General features: G+C 39.0%; 1 protein-coding gene across 1 annotated transcript; it reads right to left on the reverse strand.

Moving 5' to 3' along the window:
* Positions 1-2206: 2206 nt before the first annotated feature.
* LOC111233893 (arylsulfatase I-like) lies at positions 2207-15759 on the reverse strand. Its single transcript, XM_022761806.1, has 11 exons — positions 15628-15759; positions 12758-12962; positions 11634-11773; positions 10494-10643; positions 8485-8559; positions 8214-8388; positions 7226-7462; positions 6987-7133; positions 5957-6104; positions 4568-5211; positions 2207-4469 (listed from the first exon to the last, which is right to left on the reverse strand). The coding sequence occupies exons 2-11, from the start codon at positions 12944-12946 to the stop codon at positions 4047-4049; spliced, it is 2328 nt and encodes a 775-aa protein (XP_022617527.1). The 5' UTR covers positions 12947-12962; positions 15628-15759; the 3' UTR covers positions 2207-4046.
* Positions 15760-16744: the final 985 nt, after the last annotated feature.

A 16744-nucleotide genomic window follows, 5' to 3' on the forward strand; every position in this document is an offset into this window, starting at 1 on the left:
TGCTTGTGATGCTACAGTGACTTCCTGTTGACTGCTCCTTGGTCAGTGCTATAGATGTTTCCTTCCAACTGATTTACACATTGCTAAAGTCTTTACTAGTTGTTGTATTCAAATGGCTCCTTTTAGTAAACCAACACCAGGGTATTCAGTTTATTATCATATATGACCAACAAGGCAGGGAAGTCAGAAAGAATTAAGAGACAGGACAACTTCTAACTTTAACTCTTGGCAGTATGAACAATATATAGAGCTTATTTTGTCTTCATATACCTCGGCTGAATTCACTTTGAACAGTTTTCAGTAGAACTACCTCCTACCAAGTAATTATTCCCTATTAAATCTGATTATTCACAGTAATGGGAACATTGTTATTGGAAAGAGGTGTTTTTTCAATGCTTTCAGCACTAAAAATGAAATTCCATTAACCTTGTATCAGCATGCAGGCAGAAATATTGGAAACAAAACCTTAGCAAATAAAACCAAAACTACCTGCATAGCTGGATACAACTTGGTGAAAATAAATTCTCATGTTCATCAGGTATTGGTGTATCTCAGAGATGGTCCTTGTCAAACTCACATTTGTTCCACAGAACACACTCCAATGTGTTTTTGATGCAATACATTGTTAAAGTCGTAACATGAGTGTCCTGATTCACTCTGTCAAAGCTGAAAGGTTTTGGTTCTCAACTGAAATACATCTTTTCCTGGTGGTGTGTACAAAAAAATGTAAATGCCAAATGGTTTTGATAATGTGTACTGTGTATTACATCTACAACAAAATTTTACAACCAATTGATTAACCAATTGACAACAAAAGGTATTAAATTGAACAAAAGCTGAGGTTTTCCCTTTCACAGTTTGCATCAAAGGTTTTGCATAGTTTTGCACTAATCTATTGTAGATAATGTAAATAACAGACTGTTGTAAATCCCCATAGATATGACCTTGTATCGACAAATATGATCAGTGATTTGTGTCTCGACCATAAATAGGTAGCAGGTTTCTAAGGCAACAATAGCAACTGTATTTTTGTTTACCCATGAATCATACAGGTCACTCTGTATGGAGGCTGGACAGCCCATCCATTACATTTCAAGTCTCATAGTGCAACACAAACATAAGCTGTTTTTAGCACTCACCAGCTAATGGGAAAAATGAAATCTGACCTTAGATATAACCCTAAAACAAGTTTTCTAAATCTGTTTTATTTTTAAAATGAAAAAAAAAAGAACAATATTGTTCAAAGGCACATCAGCAACACGCTCACTTTTTGGTGTGGGCATCTAACCAGCAGCTCCTCAGCAGAACCAGCAACTTCCTGAACTTAATGATATTTTAATCCCAGAGGATTACATAACCCCACGTGTTCAGGGACAAAAGGATTCTTAGTGGAAACAGTGTGAAGTAGGAAGGCGACAGCAAGCGTGGAAAATCCAATTGTAGCCCGTGTGTGTGTGTGTGTGTGTGTGTGTGTGTGTGTGTGTGTGTGTGTGTGTGTGTGTGTGTGTGTGTGTGTGTGTGTAATTTACAAATGAAGGGAAAAGCTCGGGAGACTGTGAACTGCAGGGATTGTTGATAACTGGCACCACCTAGTGGTTAAATTGTGTTTCTAATATACTGTACACTATGTAACAAAACGTAGGCTACATTTCTAATAGTTTTATTCTGTGTACATTTATTGTGCAGGATTTGAAGTTGTACTAGCATGAGAGCATTTGGACCGATTTGGAAACATGAACATATAATGATCCTCAGATTTGTAATTCTTATTAAAAGTATAGCCATCCTTAACTTTTTGTGTGCGCAGCATGTATAAATCAGCCATGTTTAATGTGCTGGCATTCATGGCTTTCATGACCAATTAGTATGAAATATTAATGCATCAATAATCTTGGCAGTTTGTATCCGCGGTGCAGACTTGAGACTTGTGCTCGAGTCAGATTTAAGTCATAAAATGAGAACTTAAGATATTCAAGTCTGAATTGTGACATGTACCCTGACCCTGTAATTATACAAAATAAGTCAGACAGTGACAGGGAAGCCTTTCATAGCCATATGAACTTATTTGACTATAGGCCTGCACTGAAAGTACATAGTATCATACGTAAAAGACTTAAAAAACATATAAAAACATAAAGCATTTCACTACAATATACACGTCCTTATTTTTTTATTGAGTCTTATTAGTGAAAGCAATGGCATGTAGCCAGCATACATAAAATAAAAGGACAGAGTCGCTGTTGATCTGATTTTACCTTTATTTACTCAGGGTGGAGGAATCAAGCGTCCATTTAAAGTGTTTCTCAGGAACTCTCTGCTCCACACTCACACTGCCGTGCACTGTTGCAGAACAGCCACAGACGTGGTTTGTTAGATATTGAGCAAATACACTGAAATATTTAGAGGTTAGGTGTCTTGCTCAAGTGGAAAACCAACATCTAACTTCAAAGATGTTTCTTATGATGGTAAAACTTTTGCTGTAACACATTTTACCTCCTTCTCTCTATTTTCTGAATACATGAGCTTTAAGTGACAACACAAAATCATTAGGATCTTTACATTAGAGGTGAATGGCAGCTACTGTTGTTGTGTTCAACTGGCTCATTTTGTGTACTGTATGTCTTCGATGGACTGAAGAGATCATTTTGTGTTGAGGAGCAGTAGAACCAGAGCAAATAACTTTTCCCCCTGAAACTTAAATGCTGATTTGCATAAAGCATATAAATATTAAAATATTATATAGGGCCAAATAGGTAAAATACTATTTTCAAATTAAGGTTTCTGCTGTTCACAGTAAGATGTAGTGAATTAAAAACACATACTGTAAATTCATAGTCAAAAGATGCTTGCTACTGTCAGTACATTCAAAAAACCACAGTATCCAAAGGCCTGTTTCAGCCATAGTAATATGTAAACACATTATAACTAAAAACAAATAATAGAAAAACATCTGAAATCACTGTGATGTGGAACTAAACTGATAATATCTAAAAACAAATATATTAAAAACTCCTTTGTAATGTTTTCTTATTTATGGCAGACAAAGAAAAACAACAAAGTGATATATAATTATCATGATCATGCACTGTCACTATAAACATCAGCTTCTAAACCCTAAATTAGGATTTTTAAGTATATGAATTCTGGATGTAAACATACAGTAAAATCTGTCAACATCACTTTAATAACAGATTCTTGAAAATGCTAGTTTTCTGTTTATAGTTTAACATAATTAAATCATTTACAGTGTCAATACACATTTTACTGTCACACAGTCAGTCCTTGTGCCAGGAACTCTGTCAGTTTGTAAGTGATGAAAATGAAATGGAATAAAAAATAACGAAGAAACAGTTGACACAATGAAAATAACAGCAGTCACAACCTCTGAGAACAGAGGTTAAAAAACCACCTCTGGCATCCTGTTGTAATTTAAAGTTCAGTTATCCAGCCATGCAGACATTAATATGGTGTTATCTATGTCTGCATTCATTTCTACTGGAAGTTTGGACATGGAAATTTTGTCCCAAATACTTGCTCAGAATAGTTCACAGACCTCACTATCATCAATGTTTTTATACTGAAAACTTGTAACAGGAAAAAATGCTTCTAGTAAGACTCGATCATATTAGGTTGACAGCAGACCAATTTTCAAAATATTGTAAAACAGACTGTCTCCCTGGCTAAGTGAGATAATATGTGTTAGTATATTGAGTGGACTGACCCTTTAAATTTCAGTGAAAAGGTCTTTACAATCCAGCTGGACTGTCAGTGACACCTCAGATCCCTAATTACCAGATCATTTACAGCACGGCTGCATGTATGACTATCATGTTGATTTTTAGAGGAACAAGTAGCAGAGAGAAGCCAGTGAATGGACATGTAAGAAAGAGGTTTACTTAAGCTGAATGTAGTGGAGTTAACCCACCTGGTGACCACTTTTTTTCACTGGGTTTAAGAAGTGAAGATGGAACATTGAAAATACAACATTTCAAAATGTTGAAGTCTTTGACACATTCATCTCATAGTTAAAAATCTGAGTCGACACCTCAGATCCGATTGGACATCATCCTGGTGTTCAGTTTCAGAAAGAACGACTTCAGCTTGCACAGCCGGCACCTCGTCTTCTTCCTCTTCTTCTTGCTGTTCTTGCCTTTCTTGTACACCCCTTGATATTTTCCCTCCTCGCCCTCCTCTTCCTCCACCCAGGGCACCCAGGCGCCGCCGTGCTCGTTGGGATTGGCTCGAGGGTCGTCAGGGGGGAAGTAAACTGGAACGGCTGTTTGGTTGTAGTAAGCAAGCCGGGCCAGCAGCTGTTGGACCACATCTGGCCTTTGGTCTGCCATGTCGTGCCGCTCGTACGGGTCGCCTGTGATGTTGAACAGCCAGATGTTTTTGTGGTAGGAGGATTTGTAGAAAGACGAGAGGGTGCGTTCAAGGTTCCACCAGCGACCAGGGAGAGTGGCGAGTACCTGAGGATCAAAATTTTAATCGTGATGATTATTTCATGATCAATTTGAATCAGAGTAAAAATAATCCTACTAACATTGGTCTAAATGTGTTACAATACCTGTGGGGGGACCCAGTCTCCATGGCCTGGGTCTCCTGTTAGCAGCTTCCAGTCCCCGACTCTGATAGCAGCCTGGACTGATGTGTCCCACACCGGCTGGGATAACTGAGGCCTAAACTGGGGCATTGGATGGGATGTCATCGGCTGGGACGTGTTCTGATATTGGGATAACATCCTCCTGGACTTAGTCTTTAAATGTAATCTGAGCTGTGGATTTTGGATCTTGGATTTTGGCTGAGGTGATCCTGACCCTGACAAGTGCTGCTTCTGGGACGTGGCCCGCCTGGATTTTGTCCTTAAACGTGACTGAACCTGAGGCTGAGATCTGAGTCGGGACATTCCTGACACTGATGGAGCACCACTAGAGTGGGACTCCTGATGAGGCCTGTAGTGGGACAGGAACTGATGCTGGTAGGCTTTGGTCTTGGGTTTAGGTATGGGCTTTGATTTTGGGAGGGGCTTATGCTTCAGTTTGGGAGGGGGCTTGGATTTAGCTCTGGGTTTAGGTTTAGCAGCATGATGGGAAAATGTCTGAGGTTTCTTGGTGGTTTTTAACCTGAACGCTGACTTTTGCTTTGGTTGCTGCCTCAGAATTTTCTTCTTCTTCTTTGGCTTCTTAAATGCTGGACCTTTTGATGAGTGTACTGACAAAAAAACACACAAATGACAGGTATAAAGAAAACACTCCTTTAACCTCTGCCTTCCTTCCTACATATCTACATTTCTGTCTTCACTCCTTTTGGCACTATATGTCTCTCTTTTGCTGTCACTTCCTTTGAATTATATATTCCTTCTTTTTTCCTGTTTTTCTTGCTTGGGTTTATTATTTTACTAGTTCCTTTCCTTCTTTTCTTGTCTTCCTATTATGCAAATTGTCATGTGCTTTATATAACCTACCTACTAAGTGTGCACAAATGAAACTGGTGCTGTTTTAAAGGCAAAAGGTGGTCTCAACAAATATTGATTTGATTTAGGTTTTTCTGTTTACTACACCTTGTTTTGCATTGATTGATAAATAAAAACTATTCACGGAATCATTCCTTAAACCTTTGCACAATACTGTATACAGTTCATTACTAATATACAGGACCACTGAGCAGACTCCATCCGCTGATAGAAGACATGAGATGTGGTTGAAAGCTTAACCTGAACAATTTTTTTCCAAGCTCAAGATTTCATACTTAAAAATAATACTGTTAATTTCAGAGACATAAAATGTCAGAAGAAGCTAAATACACTTGCCTTTGAACTATCCTGCTTTTCACTGATACTGTTACTGTTTCCACTAAAAATAACTGGTGCTCTGTAACCTGAGTAAACATCTGTAATACCTTTATCTTTACAGTGGCTGTTGAGTACAACAACGTTTGACATTTTCCTGTTAGTTACCTGAGGCTTCCTCTGTGCCCACGTCCCAGGTCATGGTTTGAACCGGAGGTTTGTGCAGGGGGTCGATGTTGTGAAGGATCTCCTGACGAGGTGACTCCTTCCCTTCGCTGATGGTGGGCCAAACATCAAAACCATCCAGGCCCTGACTCTGAGAAGGAGACAAGTACATACATCACAAAGAATACAAAGCAAGGTAAGGAAAGGTCTCTTTTAATGAGTGAAAGAAGATACTATGAAACCAGAATGTTGCCAGAAGAAGTACTTGTACATTCACCACACAGGAGTAAATAATTACAAATTCCCTTTGGTAACAAAGGCTATAGAGTGTCTGGATGAGTCAGATATGTGTGCTGATTGGTGATAGACTTGCTCATCTGCTTTTCCAATGGAAACCTACTTTCATATGAAGCCAATAAAGCTTTTTGGGAACTGAACACACACTGCATTTACTTGCCAATGAAAGAAATTTATGTCTGATCTAAGCACAAAGCGTCTATGAAGCCAATGTTTGGGAAAAGTGCACTCATCAAAATAAGTCAAGAGCACATTTATCTACATGACAGTCAGTCAAGTAATGACAGTTTTACAGTAGCATTGTAACCTGAACTTTAGTAAAGTCTGAAGCCATATCACTGCTGACTGTAACAACAAATAAACTCATCCATTGAGATAAAATCAGTGGTAGATACAGAGTCAGTCAAGTTACCACAGAGCAAATTATAGCAGACAACTGGAAAAAAAAACATACAGAACCCTGAATCCAGTGGACTCTGAACAGCTTTACAGCGACATGAGTGCTTATATCGGTAGCTTGGATGTCCATGGTGAGAAATGCATCCTTATCTCTGGTCTGTTTTGCAGCACAATAAAATGGTCCGGTATCTGACCTTTGCTATCTAACAGTCATTGTAAAGACAGGCCTGAAGATAAGCATCAAAGCCAAAAACACATTCAAAAGTCCTAAAAAGGGTAAGAAATAGCAAGAATGCAACACATATGTTGTTATAGGAAAGTACTGAGCTCCACTGACCTGGCTGATGTTTCCCCCGGCCAGGCTCACCAGCGTGGGGAACCAGTCAGTGATGTGGAGCAGAGCTTTGGAGACGCGTCTCCTGCGTCTCAGCAGAGGACTGTGTACAAATGCCACACCGCGGACTCCGCCCTCCCAATATGTACCCTGAAAACACAGCAATGAAGTTCATTTGTTATAAATATGTTAAAATAAATTTCTTAAGTGCATGAAACTGTGGCAGAAAAACATAATGATACCTTACGGCCTCGCAGCGGCCAGTTGCTGCCTCCTGTAAACGGCTGGGCACCGTTGTCGGTGGAGTAGATGATGACACTGTTCTTGTAGTATCCGTACTTTCTGAGGGCGTAGGTGACGTTTCGGACCGCCTCGTCCACTGTGGAAACCATGGCGGCAAACTTTCTCCTGGCAACGTTAGCCATGTCACGGTAGGGGTAGATGTAAGGCTTAGGAGGCTGTAGAGGAGTGTGGACTGCCTGGTGGAAACATGTTTTCACAGTTTAGAGAAATACAGTGAGCTTTTCAAAGTTCTGAAAAGGGAAGCACCTTGATTCTTAGATAAACTGTATAATCCTTACCAACTATGTTATAGTTATTTCATAAGGTTTTTTTTTCATGTTAACCCATGTTCCTCAATTTTCTCATCTACCTCTACTTCAGTTAGTGATGTCTTGAATTTCCCAGAATGGCCCACGGCACTAATTCATGGTGCATATGTTGGAACGCCTTAACAGGGAAAATCAAAATAAAACAGCCCTTTATTTTGCTGCTCTTTGCCAGGACATTGGCTATATTTTCTCAAATCCCCCCTAAGCTCAAAACTTCTAATCAAATGAGCACAGCTTCCCACAAAGATCGAGAACAAACAAATATCTCTTCTTCTCTTTCTCTTTTGAGTTACAACGCTTTTAACATCAAGTTACATTTTCTGTGTGGCGTGCTTTTAATTTAACGGTTAGAGTCCTTATGAGCCAAACGGTCTCTAAATGAGTTTCTGATGCTCATAGACAGGCAAACAAACACTTTAATGTGGCCTCTGTGTTTTTCCAACTTCTCTGACAGCTCACATCCAGACATAAACTAGCACAGCGTCAAAACACATGTCGGGCTGTATTGTATCTGACATATTTTATGCAGCTATTCATGAAAAAACAGTTTTCTCTCTGTATGATGGTTCAACATGTTCTCATTGACACATTTCTGATGTATCAAACTTTAGCGTGATACCTGGAGGGAGAGCAGCAGGAAGAGCGGCCTGTCTGCAGGGTCGTGACTCTCGAGGATCTTGCGAGCTCTCTGAGTGAACAGCGTGGTGGAGTATTTCCCTTCCTGGCCCCACGCCACGCCCTCGTCATCATGAAGATCATACCCGCACAACCCTGGGCCATCACAGGACCCATAACTGGAGACAGATGGAGAAATGTGAGTTATTGAAATACTGAGTATAAAGACAGAAAGCGAACTGCCAACTTAGTAATTCTTATAGTAATAAATTTACCTGTAGTAATCCACACTTCCTGTTAAAGAGCCAAAGAAAGTGTCGAAACCCTTTCTGGTTGGCAGGCATGCTCTCCTGAAGGGAAAGTGATAAAGTAAACTGAGCTCCACATTTCCATCATGTTGTTAGACACGTGCAGCGTACAGAGGTATTAAGGCACCCTGTGGAGCTTTGTTCTAGGTCTATTAACAGTCTCAGTTTCTCAACAAAACACATTGTGTCTAACCACGAGGCCCAAGCAAAGTGTTGATGAATTCCCTTCCTTTTAAAAGATTTGCAAAACCGCCTTTCTATGCATAGGAGGCTTATTGTTTTCGGGGTTGTACGTGCATCCATCCGTCTTGGACACTGTATCTCAGTAACGCCTTGACAGAACCTCTTCAAATTTGGCACAAACATTCACTGGGACTCAAGGATGAACCGATTGGGTTTTGGTCAAAGGTCAAGGTCACTGTGACCATATAAAACGTGGTTTTGGCCTTGTGAATGCGATATCTCCAGAACTCTTCAAGGGAATCCCTTAAAATAAGGCTCAAACGTTCACTTGGACTCAAAGACAAACTGATTAGATTTTTGTGGTCAAAGGTCAAGGTCACGGTGACCTCAGAAAACACTTTTAGTCGTTACTCAAGACTTCACACAGAAATTATGACAAAATTTCACACAAATGGTTCATATTTTATATGACACTGGCTAAAAGTCGTGTAACCTCAAACTAGTCTGAGTGGCAGAGACAGACAGCCGCGAGGAGGTGATTCTAGTTTTTTTGTTGTGCTTGTCGTCTTCCCTGTGTTCGCATATTACAATCAGCGATCAGTGGAAGAGTGTGAAATCATTTACAGGTGAGAAACATAAATCGCGTCACCTGTGTCCTCTTGCTTTTGCATGTGATACAAACAAACTGTGAACCCACTCATCATAACCCTGCTCTATAGTGCTGCTTGTGGCCCGAAATCCCCACAGGGTACCTTTAACCTTCAAAACGAACAAAAAAATACAATATATACAGTGGTTCAGCTCTATTTATTCACCTTATTACCAACTTTTTCACAGAGCTGCAGCGATAGCTCACAAACTGCTTTATTAGGCTCTCCTTATTCTAATGTAACCTTAACACCCAGCCACCTTTTACTGGTGGTCTGACTAAATTCAAACAAATGACACTAATTTTGATTGAGAGACCATTTCGCTGGATTTGGACATAAAAAACAAACTGCTTACAAAGTGTGAAGATATCATATTTTTGAGGTTGTGTTTTTATGCTCAGTTGTAGATTATTTTTACAACATGCCATTCTTTTTGAAAATGACCACAATAACTGACAACACGAGTCAAATCTATTCATATTCACATCCTACATTACGCCTGCTCACACTGAGCAGCCTGGCAGGTGAATGAGCTTATAGCTGAGCATAGAAATGATCATCTGATGATTAATATGTTCATATTTATGAAACTCGTAGCACTAGCAGTCTGAGTTCTACGGGTCGTGACTCTGGAGGTTCAACATAGCGGCTGCATCCCACGTGTGAAACAGTGTGTGATGAAAGGCCGAGGACCCAGACTGAACTTAAGGTGTCGGTATGTTTCAACCGCCGTGTTTGTTGGATGGTTGAACAGCATCTAAAACCCCCCTCCCCCTATGCTTTCCAACAGCAGATTAGGGGGAGATGGAACTTCTTCTTTCATTGTTCACACCATTATTCCTCTCACTTTTTGTGTGTACAGCCAAGAGCAACACTATAAATGCCCTTGAGGAAATAATTATCCCCATCCGAACATCTATCACATCCCCCCTTTTCAATGACAGCAACCTTTTCACCCCCAATTCAAGTGTGGCTGTTACTGATCGATCATCAATCGGCATCAACTAAATGATAAAATATCAGACTTTTGAGCCTCTGATTTCTTCTTCTTCTAAATCATAATTTATTTGTTAATAGTGACAAAACAATGAAAACACCTAGTCATAATCAGCCATACTAACACCTGCACAGTCTCCATCTCACCTGTAGAAGCCTAGGTGCCACTTGCCGACCATATGTGTGGTGTATCCAGCCTCTCTGAGCCTCTCAGGCAGCGTGTCCATGTGTGATGGCAGACAGCTCGGCTGCCTGGGTCTGATAATGGAGTGCTGTAGTCCAGTGTGGATCTGATATCTGGGGGGGGGGGGGCTTGTTATTGTTATGCTTGTTTTGCTCACACACAGGATCTACTGTTAGGCCTCACAACAGAACCAGGGACTCATTTATTCTCAGGTTGCCTAATCAATAATCAGATTATTCAGAGCAGCTACCTCATTTGAACCAGAGCCTCAGACTCAATAACTCCTCTGCTCTCTGGTCAGCGTCCACGTCTTTTGTGTCAGACCGATCTGAAGGGTTTGACGTTAACTTCTTTCTTTAATTTCATTTGATCTAGCTTCATTTTCAATAATCACTTTCTCTTTACCTGTTTCTTGTGCCTCTCCAACACATGAATTTACTTCCTGAGGATCGATAAAGTCTTGAACTAATAATCACAACATGCTGTAAAAAGGTGTTGAAAAATACCCTGAAACCATCTGTCTGTCAAACCAGAGTAAAATAAGACCAGAGTGTATAAATCAGTGCCCAAAGTATTTGTCAGACGATGGTTTAAGTCATTTTTAGTCAAAACTTTTAAACATTTCCTAGTTTCAGTGTCTAAAATTTGCCGATTTGCTTTTTGTCCCTGTTTTATGTTTCTGTAAATTGAGTATTTTGGGATTTAGGACTGTTGGTAAAACAAAAAAGAAGTAATAAAACTTTATTCTTTATCTATTTTCTGATAAAAATGATCAAAGTAAATAATAAAAAAAAATGCAAAAGACTATATAGACTATATATAAATACAAATGATCATAACCTACAGCCCTACAACAAATACTACTGCTGTACAGTTTTATATTAAAACATGTTCAACAGGGTTAAAAAAGAAAAAAAAAAACAAAAACAAGAAAAAAAAAATCAATGTTGCTTTAACTCAAGAATATCAAATATTGTATTGATCACCAATGACCACAGATATGTATTCAAAATCCAGCATGCTGTCTAGAGTACTTTGTATAACAGGCAGTCGGACACATTGCCCACATTTGATGCAGGAGGTCAGTAAAGAGACATCAGTACCTGCCAGTGATGAGCTGGCTGCGTGACGGCGTGCAGATGGGCTGGACATAGTAATTCTCCAGCGTCACGCCCTCCGCCGCCAGTTTGTCCAGAGTGGGAGTCTTGATGGTTGGGTTATGGTAGCCGATGTCATTGAAGCCCTGTGACAGAGTCATGGAGGCATTAAAGAGCTCTGTTAATTGTTTCATTATGGTTGTCATTACAAAAGTTACACACTTTCTAATTCCTGTCCGGTTCTTTATATCCTGGAACCATTTCCAGCTCTATGTATTTATTTGTTTACACCACCGACCACCAGGCGGAGATAAGTGAGATAACTGATGGAGGTTAAGGAGGTCAAGGCAATCAGGTTCAGGTGTGTTGCTGCTCTGTGTGAGAGGCAAACAGTTTCTCACCATGTTCAGACCTTGCTGTAACCATACCATGCGTAGTTTATGGTATGTACCTTTCTTGGAACATTTGTTTTATTTCATGTGAAAACAATATTCGACAACAAGCTGTATGGACCTGTATAAACTGGTAATTCTATTGGAAGCGTGTAGCACTACTCAACCTGACAGCAGCCCCTCGGTGGCTTTTTGACAGCAACAATTAGTCACTATAATGCAACTGGTTTTGCTAACCTGAAGTTATGAATATGTTATATCTGTAATATTTGTTTTCATGCTATAGATGCTGTACCTTTCAAACTTAAATTCATGTTCAAATTGTTTTGTAAAGATCAAATGCTAACACGCATCAGAGCTCGCCATCTCTCTATTGTATCTAAGCTGGAACCAGCAAATATTTGGCATATTTTCCTTTAAAAATGACTGTAATGATTAACTGATTATCAAAATAGCTCATTCATTTTCTTTCCATTGACCAATTTTCAATTACTTTTGACTTGGCACACTTTGCCATAATGTTAAATTACAATGATGTTAATGTTATCCTTTTGGGACCCTATAATTTGTAGTGCACAATATGCAGGAAATCATCTGTTCTCATATAAAAATCGTGTCATATATTTGAAGTTTAACAACTTGTAATGTGTACAATGTATTTGCTGCTATCAACATAATCAGCCAAATTCGAGATTTGAGAAAACACACTCTCACACCGGCTCGTTCACACACACACACCTGGTCGTCCGTGAGGATGAATATGATGTGCGGCTGGTTCTTCTGCTTCGGTTCTGTCTCATCATTCTGAGTGTTTCTGTCGTTGTGGTGCTGCCACTGGTTTGGTTTGGACCTGTGGGCACACAGGCCGTCCAGGCTGAAGAGAACACTGAGCACAGTCAGAGCCAGAGCAGCAGCGGCAGCCTGCATCTTTACTACAGGAGCCCTGCAGGGAACAAAAAGAGAAAAGAAAAAAAAACATAACAATGCAGCGAGAACTTCTATGAACCAGGGAAGTATAGCTCAAAAATGTTTGAGTCGGCACAAATTCACACAAGCATGCCATCGCTGGATGACTAACTGTAGATCATAAAACCACATTTGAGATGGACTTGCCAACTTGGCTGTAACTGTGATCTGAAACACATCCATCTGCTAGAGAGGGAGAGCGAAAAACTCTGAGGAGGGCCTTTTAACCATTTATAATCTTTGGAACTGAAAAATAACAATAAAAAATGATGAAATTATTGGCGTTGCCTGAGAGAGCACAAACAGAGCAGAGCAGGATTCAAGACTGGGTGACGACTTCTCTCACTGTATTTTATAGAATCTCTTACATAACACAATGCACCGTACTTACTGTATTTTACATGTACAGTGATGTAGTGTTTTTCCTGGAAAAACAACTGAGGAACAATTTATGTATAAAATAGCCAAACAGTTCAAGATATTTTATCACATTGATGGTAAAAGCAATACTGCACATTGATTAGCAAAATTAAAGAGAGAGCTATTACAGTGTACATGGTGTGACAAAATATGTCAGTTAGCAGTTTTTCATTTCACAACAGTGGTGGACAGTAAATAAATAAATTAAAGTACTGTACTTAAGTATGATTTTAAGGTACTTGTATTTCCATCTAATGCTGCTTTATACCTCTGCTTCAATACAATTCACAGGGACAGAATTTACTTTTTACTCACCTACATTTGATATACAGTAACTGTGTCTCCAGATTAAGATTTTCAACAAAAAACAGTAAGTCTATCAAATTTGATGCATTTTTGAAGATTAAGTCGGTGGTTCCCAACCTTTTTGGCTTGTGACCTCTAGTTGAGGCCTAACTATTCAAGGCCTTTAAGAGGTGACATTTTTTTCAAATACAAATTTGTGTAACAAATCTGACCCCATCAATGATATCATGAGCCCTCAGATTTATCTTGTGACCCTTAGTGGGAATCCCGACTCCCAGGTTAATGAAACTGGACTAAAGAACCAAACTGTATTTAAAGTACTAACTCCACCTCGAGTAGCTACACACTAGAATGCTTATGAAAAAAATGCTTAAATAATTAATGCATCAGTATTAACAATCTAATAATCTCCTATATATTAAAGTATCGGTCACAGCTGCCAATTGTATCTGCTTTACCTTTCTTTAATCTCAATACGTTAAGTGCATTTTCTCATAATACTGTACTTTTATTGAGGTAGGTTTTTGAATGTGTGACTTGGAGTATTTTTTACATTACTCAATTGGTTCTTTTACTTAAGTAAAGGATCTGAATACTTTTTACTCCACTGATGGTATATATCATCCTAATCTACTTTTAAAAAACTAACCTGGTTTATTGACTAAATGAATTTGTGGAAAATAATGAGTAATTTACTATTTATAACTACTAAACTTTCCATTTTCGTTGAGACTGTCCTGAGTTTTTAAATCGTGTTGCAATGGATTTTCAAGCTTAAATAGTTATTGTCACTCTTGACTGATCCATCTGTTATTCAATCAAATACTCAACTGATTAATTTTTTTCAATAATTGTGAAAAAGTTGTGGACGATATTGTTCACATGTTCTGAGAGCCCTAGATGACATCCTCAAATAGCTTGTTTTTCTTGACCAACAGTCCAAAACCCAAAGATATTCAACTTGCAATCACATGAATCAGACAAAAAGTAAAAGAAATATCAGATCATATCATATTTGAGAAGCTGGAACCAGAGAATGTTTTAGTATTTTTGCTTGCTACACATTTAAATTATCAAACTGTTTCTGACGAGCGATCCACATCATTTCAGGACAAGTAGAATCTGGATTGCGTAATATTTGAAGGTGCCACTTGTATTTCGTCATAACGCTTACATTATAATGTAGGCTAATTCAATATAATACCACAACATACTCTGACTGACAAGTTAGAGTTTATTAGTTGAATAAAAACCTCTCTGTGTCACAGAGTGTCAACTACAACAGAAAATGAAGCTTCTCACATCAGATTTTTACTGGAGTTTTTATTGTCTTCAACCCTTTATTTTCTCAGAGAACGCTGCAGTTTAATATGCGTCTTACTGTTCTGTGAAAGGAAGGGAGAAAGCAGGTTGTTCGTGTCTATATAATCTGAGACATGTTTACAAACTTCAAAGCCAAGAGCAGCCATCAGTGTTGATATGTGAGAACTTACTCAAAGCAGCTGTCTCAGCTTGAATGGTCACAAACCATTACTACTGATGTGATGAACTGGTTTCCCATTAGGCGAGATACTGGTGGTCATGGGAACAACAGAACGCTTTTCCTGTGACAGCCTTGACTGTGATAGTTGAGACTATGGAAGCAGAGGCTGGTCCTGCATGAAATGTGTTTTAATAAAGTCTGCAGCTTTTGTCAAGTTTAAGAAAAATGACGTTAATGCGTTAATATAAATACAGTATTTGTTATTATCAGGTTTCATTTAGATTTTGAGTCTGACATCATAGTTTATCCAAGTGCAGATAATATAAACAGCTCCGTGACATGTTTAAAATCAGCACATTTCCCATTGCATCTATTCCTAAAAAAAAACAAAAAAACAGCGGTGTTATTTCAAAGCCAGGCCCAAAATCAATACCTCGATATAGGATCAATGGGAGTGAACGGCTGTTCTCCCCCCTCCTCTCCTCTTCCTGTCCGCTTCGGTTCAGTTCATTCTTCACACTTCGGATCTTTCTTCAGCTCGGAGAAAGGGTCGGTTTGACTAAAGTTTGTAGAAGACGCCGCATGTCCTCAAGTTTCCACAGAACCTTCCTTCCTTCAGGCTGAGCGTCCACACTCCCAATGAAAAGCGAGCAAAGTCAAGCCGGACACAACTAAACGGTGACACTACCGGTCTGACCTGTCAAAATAAAACTCTCCTGCAATGCGTGTTGCAGTTTTAAGCAATAACCAAACAGGAGGTGTGCAGTGTTAATTTAATAATTAATTTTGTTTGCAACTAAAACTACCTCTCTAAAATAAAATGACTAAAAAAAAATGTCCCAAATTAACAGTTAACCATAGCTTGCTAATTGTTAACCCTTAGTTCCAGGTGTTGTGTCAAACTCTGTTTCCCTTTCAAAGTGTGTTTCTCCTTCTCTATAATTGTAGGCATTATTGTCCCGACTGTCATTACGCCATTCTCTGATTTGTACGGCTATAAATTTTATGTTATATTAAAAAGCTGTTTATCATGCTGATTACATTTGGTAATGTCTCAGATGTTAAATTAACATTTAATTGTAAGCTAACACTAGTGTAAAGCTAGCTAACGCAAACTAGACACATTAGAACAGCATTAGATTGACTTTTTTTCTCAGTAGTTTCTGAATAATAGCTTCTCTCATCACATTTTTTTCAGTACAAAACTTATATTTTAAAAAAAACTTTAAAAAAACAAATTTTTTTACCTATATGTCTACACTTTTATTTTGAAGGCTGAATTGCTTAACATCCGCTATTCTTGAGTTAAATTATTTAACTTGACAAAATGGGAACACGGTTAAAGCTCCTATTCGTTCATAGGGTAAACGCGTTGTTTTAGTATATTTCTTGTATCTTTTCATTATTGTCATCATAACTTAGTTCCCCGCTTGTGGTTGTGTGACCGCGCAGAGCACATCAGCCGAACCGAGAGGTGTGACTGCAGACTGGACTGGTTAGGCGGGCAGAGGAGCCAGCTGGCACTCCAGAGAAAACCAGGAATCTCGCTC

The sequence above is a fragment of the Seriola dumerili genome, unplaced genomic scaffold, assembly GCF_002260705.1.
Source record: "Seriola dumerili isolate Sdu_G_001 unplaced genomic scaffold, Sdu_1.0 BDQW01000432.1, whole genome shotgun sequence".
NCBI lineage: Eukaryota > Metazoa > Chordata > Actinopteri > Carangiformes > Carangidae > Seriola > Seriola dumerili.

Excerpts from the sequence above, each read along its gene's own strand:
- LOC111233893 (XM_022761806.1), bottom strand. The coding sequence starts at position 12,946 with ATGCAGGCTGCCGCTGCTGCTCTGGCTCTGACTGTGCTCAGTGTTCTC. Across the intron at positions 11,774-12,757 it reads TCATCCTCACGGACGACCAG|GGCTTCAATGACATCGGCTA; the intron begins GTGTGTGTGTGT and ends ACTCTGTCACAG. Across the intron at positions 4,470-4,567 it reads GAGACTGGGTCCCCCCACAG|GTACTCGCCACTCTCCCTGG; the intron begins GTATTGTAACAC and ends TTTGATCCTCAG.